At 44.5% G+C, this 21326-nt stretch overlaps 1 protein-coding gene across 2 annotated transcripts in view; it reads left to right on the top strand.

Moving 5' to 3' along the window:
* Positions 1 to 278: 278 nt before the first annotated feature.
* LOC309560855 (cysteine-rich protein 1-like) overlaps positions 279 to 21326 on the top strand; it is a 118602-nt gene continuing 97554 nt past the window's right edge. Inside the window, exon 1 of one of the 2 annotated variants that reach the window (XM_082264540.1) lies at positions 279 to 445. In XM_082264540.1, the coding sequence (XP_082120666.1) occupies positions 403 to 445 (43 nt within the window). In that variant the 5' untranslated portion in view covers positions 279 to 402. The remainder of the gene's footprint in view (positions 446 to 21326) is intronic. The other variant, XM_082264539.1, reaches the window with a different exon arrangement.

The raw sequence follows: 21326 nt of genomic DNA, 5'->3' as shown, positions 1-21326 counted from the left end.
CTGATCTTCAATTGCAAAGGAAGGTAAGGAGTAAACAGATTATATTTAGTGACTTAAAAGGTTCCTCATTGCAAAATGAATACATTAGTGTTATTGCATATCATAATAAAATGATAGTTACATATAAAACTTTCACCTACTAAATTACCTAAATTGGTAAGTTATTTCAGTTACAATGCCTTATAAAATAAAAATATTTTGCACAGGAGAGAAATTAATTTTTAAAATATGTTTCTTTATAGTTACTGTATCTTCTTCATGAAAAATTGTCTTGAAACTATATCAAAGCATCTAATTTACATACCACAACATCCTGCTGCAATAGCAGAGCACATGAAATAGCAGCTACTGACAGTTGAAGTGAAGCTTCCTCTGTGTATTAAATACTGATCTTGGAATAAGATGATTTCGTATTGTCCTATATGCGGCAAACCTGTTTATTTTGGTAAGTTATTTTGTCTGTTTCTTCTCTGTGTAGTTCTGGCAGCTACAATACTTTCTTTAGACTATAATCTTTTATCACCGGGTGGTTTGTGAAAACCAAATGCATTTCATGCATACTTGATGTTTAATTTAATGAAAAATACTTTATACTGTAGTTTTTTTTTATTTTGAGCACTGTGTATATTGTTAATTTAGCTAAGGTAAACTGCAATACTAAGCTTCCTATTATTTACATATATGAATATATTAAATTGAGAATGGTGTGCCTATCTCTCTATAAGAGGGAGAAGTAAATGACAAGAAGGAACGTACATTATCCTTGATTAGATATATCTAGCTATGAATAATAGACACCCTTTTATTGTCAATGATAAATTATAGCTCCACTATTCAAAATGTATTCACTTTTTAAAAATGAATTAGCTAGTGGTACTGCTAACAGGTTAAGTGGAAGCTTTCATAATGATAAAGTTAAAAGGCTGCAATACTCAACATTACCAACAAATGAGAAAAGCCCTCTTGAACAGCACCCAAACTTGTTAACAGCTTAAGTGGAAGCTTTCATAATGACAAAGTTAAAAGGTTGCATTACCAAACACTACCGACAAATGAGGAAAGCCTTCTTGAACAGCACCCAAACATGTTATTTTCCCAGTCAGTATCTTATCTGGTCACACAACATGATCTACATGCTAAACTAATGCTAAGCTAAATGCTCAATGCGCTGTTTCATTGGGCAACTATGTGGCAAATGAGGTTTAATGTTGATAAATATAAAGTTATGCACCTGGGGGCTAAGAATATGCATGCTAGGGGGAGTAGAACTGGGGGAATCCATAGCAGAGAAGGATCGGGGTGTTCTGGTAGATCATAAGCTTAATAGAATGCAATGCCAAGCTGTGGTTTCCAAAACAAGCAAAGTCCTTTCTTGTATTAACAGAGGCATGGACTCCAGAGAGAGAGATATCAATTTGCCCCTGTACAAATCGTTAGTAAGACCTCATCTGGAATATGCAGTTCAGTTTTGGGCACCAGTTCTCAAAAAGGATATCGCGGAACTGGAGAAAGTGCAGAGAAGGGCAACCAAACTGATAAGAGGCATGGAGGAGCTCAGCTATGAGAAAGATTAGAGGAACTGAATTTATTCTCTCTTGAGAAGAGGAGATTAGGGGGGATATGATCAACATGTATAAATACATAAGGGGTCCATATAGTGAACTTGGTGTTGAGCTATTCACTTTAAGGGCAAAACAGAGGACAGGGGGGCACTCTTTGCGTCTAGAGGAAAACAGATTTCGTTTCCAAATACAGAAAGGTTTCTTCACCGTATAGACTACCTCCAGAGATGGTTCTGGCTAGCGCACTAGATTGCTTTAAAAAAGGCCTGGATTATTTCCTAAGTGTACATAAAATAAATGGGTACTTATATTGATAGGTAGTGTTGATCCAGGGAATATCTGATTGCCTCTTGTGGGGTTCAGGAAGGATTTTTTTCCCCTGCTATAGCAATTTGGATCATGCTTTGCTGGGGTTTTTCACCTTCCTCTGGATCAAATGTGGGTAAAGGATTGTGTATATGGGATTGTATGGTTGGGTTTTCTTTACTGTTTTTTTTTTATTTTTTATTGGTTGAGCCAAATGGACTTGTGTCTTTTTTTAACCTGACTAACTATGTAATTTTGCAAACTTTCTTAATGGGGAAGTGTGCAGAGGACTAAGGTAATATGCAGATGAAGGCAGCCAACAATGATCAATCAGTTCGGAGGGATGTTTGTTAAATCTTGCTTGAAATCCATGAAACCCAAACTCCATTGAAATCTAAAGGGGTCTGGTCATTTTCAATTTAAGCTATTCTCAAGAACAGCTTAGGGAGCTCACAAGGAATTCATACAAACACTTTAATAGTATAGGTTGTGAGCCTCTTTGTTAACAGTACCACATGGCAATGTCTTAAAAGTTCAATAAAATGTCAAGACAGAGACCACAAAATAGAGATGGCCTTGCGGTTCGCCCGGCGGTCGGTTCGCGGCGAACTTTGCTCGTTTGCTGTCCGCCGATCATGCGAACATATGGCGTTGTTCGTGGCCGCCATATTCTTTTACATTGTGAAGAACTTTGACTCATGACACATCCATCATGTGGTACAGGACAGCCAATTGAGACATTTCAGCACATGGACATACCCCCTACCTTATAAATAGACCTGATCTGGCTGCCATTTTACATTCTGCTTTTTGTCAGTGTAGGGAGAGGTTTGCTGTGTGGAGCAGGAACAGACTGTTAGTGAGTGACACAGATCGCTTGGTTGTAGGTCCACAAAAGTCCTTTTAAGGACTGGTATTTGGTATAGGTGTACTATCTATATTCTGTCTTTTTGTCAGTGTAGAGAGAGGTTTGCTGTGTGGAGCAGGGACAGACTGTTAGTGAGTGACACAGATCGCTTGGTTATAGGTCCACAAAAGTCCTTTTAAGGACTGGTATTTGGTATAGGTGTACTATCTATATTCTGTCTTTTGTCAGTGTAGGGAGAGGTTGCTGTGGGGAGCAGGGACAGACTGTCAGTGCCGGTTCACACTTATGCGATGCAGGAACACTGCGAATATATCTGCGTGTTCCCCCCAGCTCAGATCGCATATCGCAGTGCGATCTGACAGTTCGCACAGAATCGGATTGCATTGGGGTTCTGTGCGTGTTCACTGCGATTGTGGTGCGAATTCAGCTGAATTTGCACCACACAGACATCGCATGTAATTTTAGGAGCAGTGCACTCCGAATTACATGCGATCTCTGTGATCGCATCAGTGTGAATTGGCACTGCGATATGCGATCTGAGCTGAGGGGTGTCGTTAACTCTGAATTGACACCCCCAGCGTATCGCATATGGCAGTGTGAACTGCCTGTGCTGCGGATGCGATGCGGGAACACGCAGATATATTCGCAGTGTTCCCAGATCGCATCAGTGTGAACCGGCACTGAAAGGACTGGTATAGGTGTACTATTGTTTGGTGTGCAGTATATAGGGGTGTAATGCACTTATAATATACTAATATAGAAAGCATATTATAGTGTATTTGGGTACTGCATAAATGTTGTCTCTTTCGCTGCGTTAACTCTGCTACACACAGTGCCAAAAGTTACTAGAAAATATTTTTCATAACTGGTGTGATAAACCAGTGGCCCACCAAAACGACAGATTGAAGCGGGGTGTTATATACCTTCTTCCACATATCCTGAGCTTCTCTAGAGACTTTTGTCACTGGGTCATTTAAAAAATGACAGACAGAGGAAGAGGCAGGCCCTTCCGCAGGGGTGGTAGGGGTAGGGCAGGAGCACCAGGCCGGAGGCAAAGTGGGAAGTTGCAGAAGGTGCGTTCGATTACGTCAAAGGTTGGTTGAGTGGCTCACTCAGCCTTTCTCTTCTGCACCCTCCTCATCCTCTCTATCTGCACCATCTTTACTCTCTGCTGTGTGCACCCCCAAAGACACCATCACCAACACCACCATCACCACCATATACCCTCCGCTTGAGTCACAGGAATTATTTTCCGATCCATCACAAGACATTTACGATGCACAGCCATTCTTGGCATCGGATCAGGAAGAGGAGGTAGCAACAGTCGCCACTCAGCAGTCTGACGACAGTACCCAGATCAGTCCAAGGAGGTTGGTCCCCGCTGTAGCTGCCTACTCCGAGATCTCTAATGTTAGTGGTGGGGAAGGTGACGTCGATGATGCAGAGGCAAAATTTCTGCAGTACCCAAATACACTATTATGAAAATATATTGTTATATAACACCCCCGCTTCAATCTGTCGTTTTGGGGGGCCACTGGTCTATCACACCAGTTATAATACTTTTTTCTACTTGCATTTGTCACTCTTTGTAGTTGTAGTATCGCTGCAGAACCGCTCACCAGTCACAATGCTGCACAATACAAACCCACTATAATATGCTTTCTATATTCATCCAGCATTGCAACTTCCTCATCTTCCTACTCCTGCTCCTCGACCGCTTGATCAATGACACGACGCAATGTACGCTCCAGAAAGAAGGCGTAAGGTATGATGTCACTGACCAGTTTGGTGATCTCATCAAATGGCCGCAGAAATCTGCATGCATCGCACATCAGCAGCCACTGGCGCAGTGAAAAAAAAAAAAACAAGCTCCCCAGAAGCTGTCCTGCCGCAGAGTTTGTACAGGTAGTTGTTAACTGCACGTTTCTGCTGGAACAGTCTATCAAGCATACACAAGGTTGAGTTCCATCACGTCGGGCAGCCACAAATATGACGTCTGACACAGGTTGTGTCACCGCTGAATGTCAGCAAGGCGAGCCATGGCTGTGTAAGATCTTCTGAAATGGCCCAAGATTTTCCTGGCCTGCCACAAGATGTCCTGGTCCCCGGGGTATTTGACAACGAATTGCTTCACGACCAAGTTAAGGACGTGTGCCATGCATGGCACGTGTGTAATTTTGCCCTGTTTCAGCGTGCTCAGCAGATTGGCATCGTTGTCGCACACCACTTTACCAACTGTCAAATTAAGTGGTGTCAGCCACTGATCTGCCTGTGAACGCAAAGCTGAAAGGAGTGCAGGACCAGTGTGGCTCTTGGCTTCCAGGCACAACAGACGCAGCACAGCATGGCAACGTCTCACCTGGCATGTCAAATAGGTTCTGGGGATCTTGGGCGGTGCAGCGGAAGAGACGGTAGCAGCAGAAAAGGAGTCAGCCGAGGAGGAGAGGGAGGATGGAGTAGGAGGAGGAAAAGAAGAGGCAGGCCTGCATGCAATCCATGGCGGTAAAACCAAATCTACACGGGTGCCACGGGTTACATGCTTGACGGCCGTCAGAAGGTTCACCCAGTGGGCAGTAAAAGTTATATACCTTCCCTGCCTGTGTTTGCCAGACCACGTGTCTGTGGTCAGATGTATCTTGGCACCGACACTGTGTGCCAGATATACATTCACTTGCCGCTGAACATGGTCATATAGCTCTGGGATGCTCTTCTGCAAGAAATATTTCCTTCCTGGGACCTTCCATAGTGGTTTTCCAATGGCCACAAATTTTCTGTGTCCACCAGTTTATATGGCAGTAGTTGGCGGGCTATCAGTTCCGACAAGCCAGCGGTTAACAGTTGGGCAAGAGGGTTATCCGGCGTCATCATTTTTTTTTGCGCGAACATTTGGGCCACGGAAGCCTGCCTTTTTCTAGAAAAACATGAGGATGGCATGATGGAAGGTGGAGTGGAGGACAATTGTGAGGAGAGAGGAGAAGAGGCTGGACGGTGAGAGCCTGGAGTGTGGCTTTGTGGGTTCTGACGGCGTTGCTCCCACTGGGCTCAGTGATGGGAGTCCAGGAGCCTTCTTAAGCCCCTTTCACACAGGCGGACCGTTCAGATCCGCCTGTCCGTTTTTTGGGCGGATCTGAACGGTCCCTCCATGCATGTCTATGGGGCATCGGATGTCAGCGGAGACATGTCCGCTGACATCCGATCCGTCAAATCTGGACGGATGGAAACCCTATTTTCCATCCGTCCAGTGGGTCATCCCTAGGTGAGTGTTGGGCTTTCCGCGACTCATGCATCAACTGCAAAGGCTCCAGCATCAGGGAACGCATAGACCGACAGGTGTCCGACTACATCGGGTTAAAAGCTGATGTGGACGCTCTGAGAAGTGATGAACCCCTGGACTACTGGGTGGGCAGGCTTGACCTCTGGCCAGACCAGAACTTGCACAATTCTCAATGGAACTGTTGGCTTGCCCCTCGTCCAGTGTCCTGTCTAAAAGGACGTTCAGCGCAGCAGGGGGGATCGTGACCGATAAGCTCACTCGCCTAGCTGATGACAGTGTTAACTACCTCACATTTCTAAAAATGAATGAGGCATGGATCTCGGAGGAATTCAACACATGTGACCAGTAGACCATGTTTGATTCAAATTCCTCATGAAAGGCCACAAATATCCGCCACCACCAAACACATATCGTGGTCCCTGTCTTAGGTAAATACAGCGGCATAAAAGGCCTTTTATATCAGTTGAATGCCTAATTGCTACAGTCTATCCCAGCTCCACACAGCAACCTCTCCCTACACTGACAAAAGACTTTTGTGGACCTATTAGCTAGCTACTTGTGTCACTATACAGTCCAGCCACAGAATACAAAGTTCTTTGCTGTCAGGTGGACTCCTGTTGGCTAATTTTTGGGGCCTGTACTCTCCAACACTTACTACTGTATCCTGTGTATACCTAATGTACCTCCAGCCACAGAATACAAAGTTCTTTGCTGTCAGGTGAACGCCTGTGGGCTAATTTTTGGGACCTGTACTGGCTGACACTTACTTCTGTATCCTGTGCCTAATGTACCTCCAGCCACAGAAAACCAAGTTCTTTGCTGGCAGTTGAACACCTGTGGGCTAATTTTTGGGGCCTGTACTGGCCGACACTTACTTCTGTATCCTGTGTATGCCTAATGTACCTCCAGCCACAGAATACAAAGTTCTTTGCTGTCAGGTGAACACCTGTGGGCTAATTTTTGGGGCCTGTACTGGCCGACACTTACTTCTTTATCCTGTAAATGCCTAATTTTTCAGACTGGCATTGAAAATCAACGGGTCTGTAAACGTTCCGCTAAATTGTGGAATGGATGCGGACCCATTTTACAGACGTGTGAATGGACCCTATATGTATTTGACATGTATTTAATGGCTGCTGTCAGTTCTGGCTGATTTCGAAAAAATAAATAAAAACATTTTTGGCTGGAAAAAAAAATGTTATGGCAACTTTTCCAATGGCAATACTTCTGGTATGTCAGTGTCCATGTTGTAGGACTATGTGTGCACAGCTAGTAAGTATTTTGTGGCTGCAAATATGACCTGGAGGTTTTTAATGTTCACCTGCCATTAAAGTGAATGGGGTCCGGCGCAAACTTGTGGTTCGCAAACATTTGAGAACTCACTGCTGCACTGCCTCTCCTTCAGAATTTTCCTCCTCTTCAATCAGTGACATGCATGGATGGTCTGCTACCTTATCATTCACCCCCTCTTCATAGCTGGAGCCCACTTTGCAGTATGCTGCAGTTGCTAAAACAGTACTGCCTCTTGAATCTTACCATTTGATGACCCCTCTCTCTATGGTCCTAGAGCCATCAACCTCACCCTCAATATCATTGAGACATTTGGAATACTTGCACATGACCAAGGTCATCCTCCTGCAGCAAGTCAGTGACTGTGTGGTCAAATAATTCTGCCAGCTCCTCATTGTCAACTTTGAAGGTTGTGGTAGGATTAGCAGAAGAGGAGAAAAAAGATTATTATTAGCAGCAGTGGCAAGCAACTGGCTGCTTTGTGCAAGGGAAGAGGAAGAAGACCAAGAGGAAGGCTTTACCAGCCATGTCTTGTCATGACAAAAGCCAAGCAGCACATTATATTTACAATATAGTATACTATTGTTTGACCCAGCTTTTTCCTGCATTAGCTTTCCTGGTCCACAAGCCATGAATGTGCAGAATTTGCTTTGAACCCATGGCAACAACGAACCTGAACCTTATCCCTAGTAAAAACTAAAGGTATTACAAATCAATACTATACCCTATATTAAAAAGTCCCTAATATCTGCCTGTTTAATAGTGAATTGTTTCTGAACAGGAGTACCAACCTTTAGTATAACATCTACTTAATCCAGATAATGGTTTCTGTATGTGAAAGGTCCCATAAAGCAGGTCTATAGAGTATCTCACATGCATGTATGTATCATCCAAAAGAAACTTCAATGTAATACATTAATTCTGCATAATTTCATTCATGTGAATTAAATCCTACAGAAAACATTTTAGACTAGTGTTCTTCATTTTCTTCATTAGCAATGTGCTGTTTGGCATTTGCCCAAATAGTAACTTGCTGCAATATCATTCAGCTGTCAAGTATTAGTATGTGAAGGTTGCATTATATTATACATTAAAATCCCTGGACAATACTTGCTTCTTTCTTCCTGAATATTTTGGGTGTGTCTTAAAGAATTTTGTCTGCATATCACGAAAAAAACACAATATCAAGTATTGTTTTATACAAACCTTCAGTTTTTTTTCAAGTTCTTATATACTGTATGTTTTAAGCTTCCTTTGTGCTTACAAATTCCAATACAACTGTGCATGGTAGCCAACCAGCTTCTAACTTCAGCTTGTTCCGTTAGGCTTTGACAAAAAAAAAAACTCGAAGCTGATTTTGCACTCTTCAGTTTTAGTAAATCAACCTCTTTGTGCAGTTCATGCATGTGGAGCTGGTAAAGTTTGGGGCATGCTTAGGCTGGATGGACGCTGCCTGGAATAGCAGCTTGTATGCACAGATGCTGTTCATTTAATCAATATCAATCTCTATGTATTTTGATGCAATTGTTGCAAGGCATAGCAAGTACATATAATTTACATAACAAAAAAGCCAGTTATAGACTAGATATAGGATTGGTGACAGCATAAAAGTCTTGCCAATGTTGGAACAACTGTAATACATTCTTCCACATTTATGGCAAGTACACACGTAAGCAAAGATTCACTGTGTATGAAATTTACTTTGGTTGTAAGTTTGGTGATCAAGCCAAAACCTGGGTTCCTCACATGTGATGTGCAAGATTTGCTGTTGATCTTAGAGCTGGGCTCAGAGGAACAATGCCATTTTCTGCCCTAATGATATGACAGAATGATCATGTAATAGACTGGTATTTCTGTCTGACTAATCTTGCTGGCTTCTTTGCTAACATTAGTAATCAATTGAATACCCCAATCTGCCTTAATAAACCATGAGAGCAGTGCCATCTGACAATAATCTACTAGTCCTCCTGGAGTCACCAGAAAAATGGAGCTTAGATGAAACAAATGAAGATGCTGCAATGCACCAGCTGGGAATGGACAGTGACAATGATCAGGATTTTGAACTGTGTCTGGTGAGCCTCATCTCACAACACAGTCTGAACTAAATTACCTGGTTGGGGGCTTAGGTTTTCCAAAATCAAAAGCAGAACTTCTCTGTTTTAAGACTGCAAAGATGGAGTTTTTTTATCACAAGTTACTACAATTTCTTTCTTTTGAAGTCACCAAGATGAACAAATTTCTTTGCACTTTCTGTACTGACATTTTTCACAACTTTGGGTTGTGAGCATGACCCGCTACCAGAGATGTATAGTAACTAAGTAGAACTACTTCACTACTGTACTTAAGTACCGAAAGGCGGTATCTGTACTTTCCTGGAGTAGATTTTTTTTCTCCTACTTCCACTTTTACTTCACTACATTTTTTCGATGATTTCAATACTTCTACTCCGATATTTTTTTTTTGTGCTGCATAGTTACTCGTTACAATTATAAAAATTACCACTGCCAGAACAGTAGATGGCAGATTTCATGAAGTTCAAAAAAATGTGTATAATGTCATGTGTAAATCAGCGCATACGAAAATAAATGCTACTGTATGTATAAATAAAATGGTCTACATATCTGCTGTTAAGGGGAAAGAGAACCTCCCCCAACCAAGGAGAGTCACAAGCATACATAGACCTTTTTTCTGGTAAGAGGCTGATTTTGCTTTTTTCACTGGAGGTTGAGAGCACAGGTTTTGCAGTTTTGTTTCACTGGAAGAGTCTATTTGGATATTATTTTGCACTTACCTTCATCCGCCGGGTAAGGGGAAAATCCACAAGGTGGTGGGAGTCCGCACCTATTATTTGGAATAGCACCTGTTTGATTCCTGCACCTTTGAAAATATATTAATCTAGTTTTGTCACATATATATGGTATTATGGCATTATGGCATTATATATATGGACTTTTTATTGACTTTGATTTCATACACTCTTCCTTTATTTCATTTTTGGAGTATATTGTTGTATATCACATTGGTTTAAATATGATTTTGCGCACCAATAAGCTATGGAGAAAAAAAAAACATGCAGGGAAGAGAAGGAGGGATGCTTTAAAGGGGAAAGGGAGGGACATACTTTATCTGTTTTTGTTTACAAAAAGTTACAGCCAAAGGAATTGTGATTGTACTTTAGGTTAATCATTTGAAATAATAAAAAACAATATGATGTTCAAACTTTTGACTTCTTTCTTTAATAACTACATAACACAGTACTTGTACTTTTACTTTCAGTACTTGAGTAGCAAATTTTTTTAAAAAACTACTGGTACTTTTACTTTCAGTACTTGAGTAGCAAAATTAAAAAAAAAAAAAAACTACTTGCAATACTTAAGTACAAAAAATGTTGAATACTTTAGTACTTCTACTCAAGTCACTTTTTGATAGAGCACTTGTACTTTTACTCAAGTATGGGTTTCGAGTACTTTATACAAGTGTGCCCGCTACAATGGCCTATCTTAAGCCCCTCTTAAGCCTCAAGGCTGTCTTGTTACACTAGTGCAATTTACACCCTTCAATGCCTGTTGGCTATGCTGCACACAAAGAAGCAAAAACAAAAACATGGAACCTTCATTGAACCATATCAAGTAACAGCTAAGATTAGCAAGATTAGGAATGCATTTTTTGTTGGTCCACAAATTGGTCATCAATAACAAGCAGTTTGAAGATCTTCTAGTAAGGCCAGAGAAAATCACCTGGAAAGCATTCAAAGATTTTGTTGAGATTTTTTTTTTGCCATCTATAGAGCACCAAACTACATTCAGCTGGTTGACAAATTGTTTACACAGCATATACAACCAGGAAGTGAAACATGTCACTGAAGATTATTTTGCTTTATTCACACTTAGTGTTGAGCGAACACGGACTGTATTATTCGTGTTCGTACCGAATAATTGGATTTTTTGTACCCGAACACGGACACGGACACTTTACTGTATGTTCGGGTAAAAATCCGTGTTCGGTCGTTTTATTTCCGGGTTTTGCATGCTTTGGCGCTCTTTTCATGGCGGGCTTTCAACAGCCAATCAACAATCGTTTAACTGGTGTGCCTTAAGCCATCCCAGCCATGACTGCAAATGTCTCAGTAGCTGTGATTGGCCGTCTGAAGCATGTGACCAAGTCTTTATAAGTTCGAGGCAGCCGCAGCGGCGTCATTATGCTGCTTAGATTCAGGGACAGAGCACACATCAACGTGCTGGCTGCTGATTAGGGAAAGATAGGCAGGAAAAAACCATTTGTGTCCGGATAGAATTGAGGGACAGGTCGGAGTGTTTAGGCAGGGCGAGTTGTAGGCATTTTAGGGATATAGTCTGCTGAATTATATAGGGTCAGTGTCTTCTACAAACTACAATCGATATTGCTGTGTGGGGGGTGGGGTGAATCTGCACTCAATCCTGATCTACGATCTCTTCTCAATCCTGTTAGGGACAGAGTCTGCTGAATTTTAGGGAAACTGTGTTCTACAAACTACAATCGATATTGCTGTGTGGGGGGTGGGGTGAATCTGCACTCAATCCTGATCTACGATCTCTTCTCAATCCTGTTAGGGACAGAGTCTGCTGAATTTTAGGGAAACTGTGTTCTACAAACTACAATCGATATTGCTGTGTGGGGGGTGGGGTGAATCTGCACTCAATCCTGATCTACGATCTCTTCTCAATCCTGTTAGGGACAGAGTCTGCTGAATTTTAGGGAAACTGTGTTCTACAAACTACAATCGATATTGCTGTGTGGTGTGGGATTGGAGATAGGCAGGTGTCAGTGATCCACATCCATTTTTCTGTGTGTGAGCTGCAGTGAACACAATCTTTTTGGGCTGCAGTGAACACAATCTTTTTGGGCTGCAGTGAACACAATCTTTTTGGGCTGCAGTGAACACAATCTTTTTGGGCTGCAGTGAACACAATCTTTTTGGGCTGCAGTGAACACAATCTTTTTGGGGTGCAGTGAACAAAATCTTTTTGGGGTGCAGTGAACACAATCCTTTTTGGTGTGCAGTGAACACAATCTTTGTGGGGTGCAGTGAACAAAATCCTTTGTGGGGTGCAGTGAACACAATCTTTTTGGGGTGCAGTGAACAAAATCCTTTTTGGGGTGCAGTGAACAACATCCTTTTTGGGGTGCAGTGAACACAATCTTTTTGGGGTGCAGTGAACAAAATCCTTTGTGGGGTGCAGTGAACACAATCTTTTTGGGGTGCAGTGAACACAATCTTTTTGGGGTGGAGTGAACAACATCCTTTTTGGGGTGCAGTGAACAAAATCCTTTTTGGGGTGCAGTGAACAAAATCATTTTTGGGGTGCAGTGAACACAATCTTTTTGGGGTGCAGTGAACACAATCTTTGTGGGGTGCAGTGAACACAATCTTTTTGGGGTGGAGTGAACAACATCCTTTTTGGGGTGCAGTGAACAAAATCCTTTTTGGGGTGCAGTGAACAACATCCTTTTTGGGGTGCAGTGAACACAATCTTTTTGGGGTGCAGTGAACACAATCTTTGTGGGGTACAGTGAACAGAATCTTTGTGGGGTGCAGTGAACACAATCTTTGGGGGGTACAGTGAACACAATCTTTGTGAGGTGCAGTGAACACAATCTTTGTGGGGTGCAGTGAACACAATCATTGTGGGGTGCAGTGAACTCAATCTTTGTGGGGTACAGTGAACACAATCTCATACTGAAGGTTTGAGGGTGCTGCCTGTTCCATACTCCCCCTACTCCTCATCTAGCCTTTTAGGGGTACAAACAATAGTAATTGGGGCCTAGTGTGGTTGTGTACGTGTGATATACATACACTTTTTTGGGATCATATTTTCTATTCCGCTATTTAATCAAAAACCTTTGGGGATCAGTTAAATTGGGGGATAGTCTGTGTTGGTACGTGTGAGAGAGATCCACCTTTCCAAGTTGTTGGGGTTCATCTCATACTTCTGAAGGTTTGAGGGTGCTGCCTGTTCCATACTCCCCCCTACTCCTAGCCTTTTAGGGGTACAAACAATAGTAATTGGGGCCTAGTGTGGTTGTGTACGTGTGATATACATACACTTTTTTGGGATCATATTTTCTATTCCGCTATTTAATCAAAAACCTCTGGGGATCAGTTAAATTGGGGGATAGTCTGTGTTGGTACGTGTGAGAGAGATCCACCTTTCCAAGTTGTTGGGGTTCATCTCATACTTCTGAAGGTTTGAGGGTGCTGCCTGTTCCATACTCCCCCCTACTCCTAGCCTTTTAGGGGTACAAACAATAGTAATTGGGGCCTAGTGTGGTTGTGTACGTGTGATATACATACACTTTTTTGGGATCATATTTTCTATTCCGCTATTTAATCAAAAACCTCTGGGGATCAGTTAAATTGGGGGATAGTCTGTGTTGGTACGTGTGAGAGAGATCCACCTTTCCAAGTTGTTGGGGTTCATCTCATACTTCTGAAGGTTTGAGGGTGCTGCCTGTTCCATACTCCCCCCTACTCCTAGCCTTTTAGGGGTACAAACAATAGTAATTGGGGCCTAGTGTGGTTGTGTACGTGTGATATACATACACTTTTTTGGGATCATATTTTCTATTCCGCTATTTAATCAAAAACCTCTGGGGATCAGTTAAATTGGGGGATAGTCTGTGTTGGTACGTGTGAGAGAGATCCACCTTTCCAAGTTGTTGGGGTTCATCTCATACTTCTGAAGGTTTGAGGGTGCTGCCTGTTCCATACTCCCCCTACTCCTAGCCTTTTAGGGGTACAAACAATAGTAATTGGGGCCTAGTGTGGTTGTGTACGTGTGATATACATACACTTTTTTGGGATCATATTTTCTATTCCGCTATTTAATCAAAAACCTCTGGGGATCAGTTAAATTGGGGGATAGTCTGTGTTGGTACGTGTGAGAGAGATCCACCTTTCCAAGTTGTTGGGGTTCATCTCATACTTCTGAAGGTTTGAGGGTGCTGCCTGTTCCATACTCCCCCCTACTCCTAGCCTTTTAGGGGTACAAACAATAGTAATTGGGGCCTAGTGTGGTTGTGTACGTGTGATATACATACACTTTTTTGGGATCATATTTTCTATTCCGCTATTTAATCAAAAACCTCTGGGGATCAGTTAAATTGGGGGATAGTCTGTGTTGGTACGTGTGAGAGAGATCCACCTTTCCAAGTTGTTGGGGTTCATCTCATACTTCTGAAGGTTTGAGGGTGCTGCCTGTTCCATACTCCCCCCTACTCCTAGCCTTTTAGGGGTACAAACAATAGTAATTGGGGCCTAGTGTGGTTGTGTACGTGTGATATACATACACTTTTTTGGGATCATATTTTCTATTCCGCTATTTAATCAAAAACCTCTGGGGATCAGTTAAATTGGGGGATAGTCTGTGTTGGTACGTGTGAGAGAGATCCACCTTTCCAAGTTGTTGGGGTTCATCTCATACTTCTGAAGGTTTGAGGGTGCTGCCTGTTCCATACTCCCCCTACTCCTAGCCTTTTAGGGGTACAAACAATAGTAATTGGGGCCTAGTGTGGTTGTGTACGTGTGATATACATACACTTTTTTGGGATCATATTTTCTATTCCGCTATTTAATCAAAAACCTCTGGGGATCAGTTAAATTGGGGGATAGTCTGTGTTGGTACGTGTGAGAGAGATCCACCTTTCCAAGTTGTTGGGGTTCATCTCATACTTCTGAAGGTTTGAGGGTGCTGCCTGTTCCATACTCCCCCCTACTCCTAGCCTTTTAGGGGTACAAACAATAGTAATTGGGGCCTAGTGTGGTTGTGTACGTGTGATATACATACACTTTTTTGGGATCATATTTTCTATTCCGCTATTTAATCAAAAACCTCTGGGGATCAGTTAAATTGGGGGATAGTCTGTGTTGGTACGTGTGAGAGAGATCCACCTTTCCAAGTTGTTGGGGTTCATCTCATACTTCTGAAGGTTTGAGGGTGCTGCCTGTTCCATACTCCCCCCTACTCCTAGCCTTTTAGGGGTACAAACAATAGTAATTGGGGCCTAGTGTGGTTGTGTACGTGTGATATACATACACTTTTTTGGGATCATATTTTCTATTCCGCTATTTAATCAAAAACCTCTGGGGATCAGTTAAATTGGGGGATAGTCTGTGTTGGTACGTGTGAGAGAGATCCACCTTTCCAAGTTGTTGGGGTTCATCTCATACTTCTGAAGGTTTGAGGGTGCTGCCTGTTCCATACTCCCCCCTACTCCTAGCCTTTTAGGGGTACAAACAATAGTAATTGGGGCCTAGTGTGGTTGTGTACGTGTGATATACATACACTTTTTTGGGATCATATTTTCTATTCCGCTATTTAATCAAAAACCTCTGGGGATCAGTTAAATTGGGGGATAGTCTGTGTTGGTACGTGTGAGAGAGATCCACCTTTCCAAGTTGTTGGGGTTCATCTCATACTTCTGAAGGTTTGAGGGTGCTGCCTGTTCCATACTCCCCCTACTCCTAGCCTTTTAGGGGTACAAACAATAGTAATTGGGGCCTAGTGTGGTTGTGTACGTGTGATATACATACACTTTTTTGGGATCATATTTTCTATTCCGCTATTTAATCAAAAACCTCTGGGGATCAGTTAAATTGGGGGATAGTCTGTGTTGGTACGTGTGAGAGAGATCCACCTTTCCAAGTTGTTGGGGTTCATCTCATACTTCTGAAGGTTTGAGGGTGCTGCCTGTTCCATACTCCCCCTACTCCTAGCCTTTTAGGGGTACAAACAATAGTAATTGGGGCCTAGTGTGGTTGTGTACGTGTGATATACATACACTTTTTTGGGATCATATTTTCTATTCCGCTATTTAATCAAAAACCTCTGGGGATCAGTTAAATTGGGGGATAGTCTGTGTTGGTACGTGTGAGAGAGATCCACCTTTCCAAGTTGTTGGGGTTCATCTCATACTTCTGAAGGTTTGAGGGTGCTGCCTGTTCCATACTCCCCCTACTCCTAGCCTTTTAGGGGTACAAACAATAGTAATTGGGGCCTAGTGTGGTTGTGTACGTGTGATATACATACACTTTTTTGGGATCATATTTTCTATTCCGCTATTTAATCAAAAACCTTTGGGGATCAGTTAAATTGGGGGATAGTCTGTGTTGGTACGTGTGAGAGAGATCCACCTTTCCAAGTTGTTGGGGTTCATCTCATACTTCTGAAGGTTTGAGGGTGCTGCCTGTTCCATACTCCCCCTACTCCTAGCCTTTTAGGGGTACAAACAATAGTAATTGGGGCCTAGTGTGGTTGTGTACGTGTGATATACATACACTTTTTTGGGATCATATTTTCTATTCCGCTATTCAATAAAAACCTTTGGGGATCAATTAAATTGCGGGATAGTCTGTGTCGGTACGTGTGAGATCCACCTTTCCAAGTTTTTGGGGTTCATCTCATACTTCTGAAGCTTTGAGGGTGCTGCCTGTTCCATACTCCTCCTCCTCCTCATCCATCCTTTTAGGTGTACAAACAATAGTAATTGGGGCCTAGTGTGCTTCTGTACGTGTGAGATACATACACATTTTTTGATCATATTTCCTATTCCGCTATTCAATAAAAACCTTTGGGGATCAATTAAATTGCGGAATAGTCTGTGTCGGTACGTGTGAGATCCACCTTTCCAAGTTTTTGGGGTTCATCTCATACTTCTGAAGCTTTGAGGGTGCTGCCTGTTCCATACTCCTCCTCCTCCTCATCCATCCTTTTAGGTGTACAAACAATAGTAATTGGGGCCTAGTGTGTTTCTGTACGTGCGAGATACATACACTTTTTTTGATCATATTTCCTATTCCGCTATTCAATAAAAACCTTTGGGGATCAATTGAATTGCGGGATAGTCTGTGTCGGTACGTGTGAGAGAGATCCACCTTTCCAAGTTGTTGGGGTTCATCTCATACTTCTGAAGGTTTGAGGGTGCTGCCTGTTCCATACCCCCCCTACTCCTCATCTAGCCTTTTAGGGGTACAAACAATAGTAATTGGGGCCTAGTGTGGTTGTGTACGTGCGAGATACATACACTTTTTTTGATCATATTTCCTATTCCGCTATTCAATAAAAACCTTTGAGGATCAATTGAATTGCGGGATAGTCTGTGTCGGTACGTGTGAGAGAGATCCACCTTTCCAAGTTGTTGGGGTTCATCTCATACTTCTGAAGGTTTGAGGGTGCTGCCTGTTCCATACTCCCCCTACTCCTCATCTAGCCTTTTAGGGGTACAAACAATAGTAATTGGGGCCTAGTGTGGTTGTGTACGTGTGATATACATACACTTTTTTTGGATCATATTTTCTATTCCGCTATTCAATAAAAACCTTTCTAGGGCAAGATCTTAAATTACAGAAATATGAGGAGACCGTCAAATAAGGGCCGTGGCCTGGGTCGTGGTGCTGCTGGTAGAGCTCCTGTTGCAAGGAGAGGACATGGTCGATCTGTGCCAGCTACACGCACAAGTGAAACACCTTCCTCAAGTGTGAGTAGGCGACAGAACCTGCATCAGTATTTGGTAGGGCATCAAACGCCCCTAGAAGTGATGAGGCCAGAACAAGTTGAGGCGATAGTAGATTGGTTTGCTGCTGACAGTGCCTCCAGTTCCTTCACATTGTCTCCCACCCAGTCTACTGCAGAAAGGTCAGAGTTGGCACCTGCAGCCAATGTCCAACCGTCTTTCACCTCACCCCCTTGCAAATCAGGCCAGCAGTCTGAGCCCCAAGCCATACAGCAGTCTCTTATTCTTTTTGAGGACTCTGTCAGCAGGGTTTCCCAGGGCCATCCACCTAGCCCTGCCCCAGAAGTGGAAGAGATTGAGTGCAGCGATGCCCAACCACTTATTCCTCAAGATGAGTACATGCAAGGATCATCGCAGCACGTCTCCGATGATGACGAAACGCAGGTGCCAACTGCTGCGGCGTTCAGCATTGTGGAGACCGACAAGGAGGGCAGGGGTGAAGACTGGGTGGAAGATGATGTGGAGGACGATGAGGTCCTCGACCCCACATGGAATGAACGTCATGCAGGTGAACTGAGTAGTTTGGAGGAAGAGGCGGTGGTCGCACAGAGCCACCAGCACAGCAGAAGAGGGAGCAGGGTGCAGAAGCGGAGCGGCCGTGCCCTAGACACTACGCCCGCTACTGCCCAACGCAGCAAGGGAACGAGCGCACCAAAGTCAGCTCAAAGGAGTTCTCTAGCGTGGAAGTTCTTTAGAAAATGTGCTGATGACAGGACACGAGTGGTTTGCACCCTGTGCAATCAGAGCTTGAAGCGAGGCATGAACCTTCTCAACCTGAGCACAACCTGCATGATCAGGCATCTAAGTGCAAAGCACGAGCTGCAGTGGAGTACACACCTTCAAAACCAAGAAACGTCTCTGGCTCATCCTGCTTCCTCTTCTGCTGCAGTCTCGGCCGCTCCAGCCACATCTGTAGTGATACCGGCACCTGCCACCCCGCAAACAGACGATCTGTCAGCAACACCACCACCTGGGTCACCAACAACCATCTCCACAATGTCCCGTGGAAGCGTTCAGCTTTCCATCTCCCAAACACTTGAGAGGAAGAGGAAGTACCCCCCTACCCACCCGCGATCCCTGGCCCTGAATGCCAGCATTTCAAAATTATTGGCCTTTGAAATGCTGTCATTCCGTCTGGTGGAGACGCACAGTTTTAAAAACCTTATGTCGGTGGCTGTCCCACAGTACGTCGTGCCCAGCCGCCACTACTTTTCCAGGCAAGCCATCCCTTCCCTGCACAACCAAGTGGGGGAAAAAATCAGGTGTGCACTGCGCAACGCCATCTGTGCCAAGGTCCACCTAACTACGGATACGTGGACCAGTAAGCACGGTCAGGGGCGTTATATCTCCCTAACGGCACACTGGGTAAATGCAGTGGCGGATGGGCCTGAGGCGGATAGCAATTTGGCGCATGTCCTTCCACCACCGAGGATTGCAGGGCGCTTCAGTTTGCCTCCTGTTCCTAACTCCTCCTACTCCGCTTCCTCATCCTCTACCGCCTCCTCATCCGGACAGCGTAACACCTTCACCACCAACTTCAGCACGGCCAGGGGTAAACGACAGCAGGCAGTTTTACAACTTGCCTGTTTGGGGGACAAACCACACACCGCGCAGGAGTTGTGGAGGAGCATGGAACAGCAGACAAATGAGTGGTTGCTGCCAGCGAGCCTCAAGCCCGGCCTGGTGGTGTGCGATAACGGGCGAAATCTCATAGCAGCTCTGGGCCTAGCCGGTTTGACGCACATCCCTTGCCTGGCGCATGTGCTGAATTTGGTGGTGCAGAGGTTCCTTAAAAACTACCCCGATATGTCAGAGCTGCTGCAGAAAGTGCGGGCCGTTTGTGCGCACTTTCGGCGTTCTCACCCTGCTGCTGCTCGCCTGTCAGCGCTGCAGCGTAACTTCGGCCTTCCCGCTCACCGCCTCATATGTGACGTGCCCACAAGGTGGAACTCCACCTTGCACATGCTGGAAAGACTGTGCGAGCAGCAGCAGGCCATAGTGGAGTTTCAGCTGCAGCACGCACGCGTGAGTCGCTCTGCGGAACAGCACCACTTCACCACCAATAACTGGGCCTCCATGCGAGACCTGTGTGCCTTGTTGCGCTGTTTTGAGTACTCCACCAACATGGCCAGTGGCAATGACGCCGTTCTCAGCTTAACTATCCCACTTCTATGCCTCCTTGAAAAAACAATTCGGGCGATGATGGAAGAGGATGTGGCACAGGATGAGGAGGAGGAGGAGGATGAAGAGGTAACATTTCCAAGGCTTTCAGGGCAGTCATTCGCAAGGGGCTCCGAGGGTGGGTTCCTGCACACGCAAACGCCAGGGACGCAATTGTCCAGCAGGGGCACAGTTCTGGAGGATGAGGAGGATGAGGAGGAGGAGGAGCTGGAGGAGGAGATGGAACCATGTTCACAGCAGGGTGGCACCCAGGCCAGCTCATGGCCATCACTGGTGCGTGGCTGGGGGGATACAGAGGACACGGACCATACACCTCCCACAGAGGACAGCCTTTCGTCGCCTCTGGGCAGCCTGGCACACATGAGCGATTACATGCTGCAGTGTCTCCACAACGACCGCCGAGTTGCCCACATTCTAACTTGTGCTGATTACTGGGTGGCCACGCTGCTGGATCCCCGTTACAAGGACAACGTACCGTCCTTAATTCACTCACTGGAGCGCGATCGCAAGATGCGCGAGTACAAGCGCACGCTGGTAGACGCCATGCTGCTGGCATTCCCATCTGACAGCGGGGCCACAGTGGAAGCACAAGGCAGAGGAGGAGGAGGAGGAGGTCGCCAACGCAACCAGGGCACCGCCAGCACCTCAGAAGGCAGGGTTAGCATGGCCGAAATGTGGAAAAGCTTTGTCAGCACGCCACAACAAACAGCAGCACCAGCAGCTCAGATGGAACGTCTTAGCAGGAGGCAGCATTTTACCAACATGGTGGAGCAGTATGTGTGCACACGCCTACATGTAGTGAATGACGGGTCTGCCCCCTTCAACTTCTGGGTCTCCAAATTGGGCACATGGCCTGAGCTTGCCCTTTACGCCTTGGAGGTGCTGGCGTGCCCTGCAGCCAGTGTATTATCTGAACGGGTATTTAGCACGGCTGGGGGCGTTATAACAGACAAGCGCAGCCGCCTGTCCAGAGACAATGTGGACAAGCTCACGTTCATTAAAATGAACCAGGCATGGATCCCACGGGACTTTTCCGTACCTTATGCAGAATAGCAATGGATACCGACCTTACCCACCCATTGTTCCATTTTTGCTCTTTCTCACTCTTTTGGGGTGTACCCTCATTTAAAATTTGTGAAAAGAAGCAGTGTTGGCTACCTCGTCCTCCTCCTCAGGGCCAGATTAATGTAGGGTCTATTGGAGCTGCAGCTCCAGGCCCCTACCTTTTATATAGGCCCCGGGTTGGCCATATTCACTGTTACCGCTCTTCTGTCACTTGTAAACACAGAAGTCTGGC

The sequence above is a fragment of the Pelophylax lessonae genome (assembly GCF_965119305.1).
Source record: "Pelophylax lessonae genome assembly, chromosome: 1".
Lineage (NCBI taxonomy): Eukaryota > Metazoa > Chordata > Amphibia > Anura > Ranidae > Pelophylax > Pelophylax lessonae.
The sequence above is the reverse complement of the archived record's forward strand: the minus strand, read 5'-3'. Positions and strand labels throughout refer to the sequence as shown.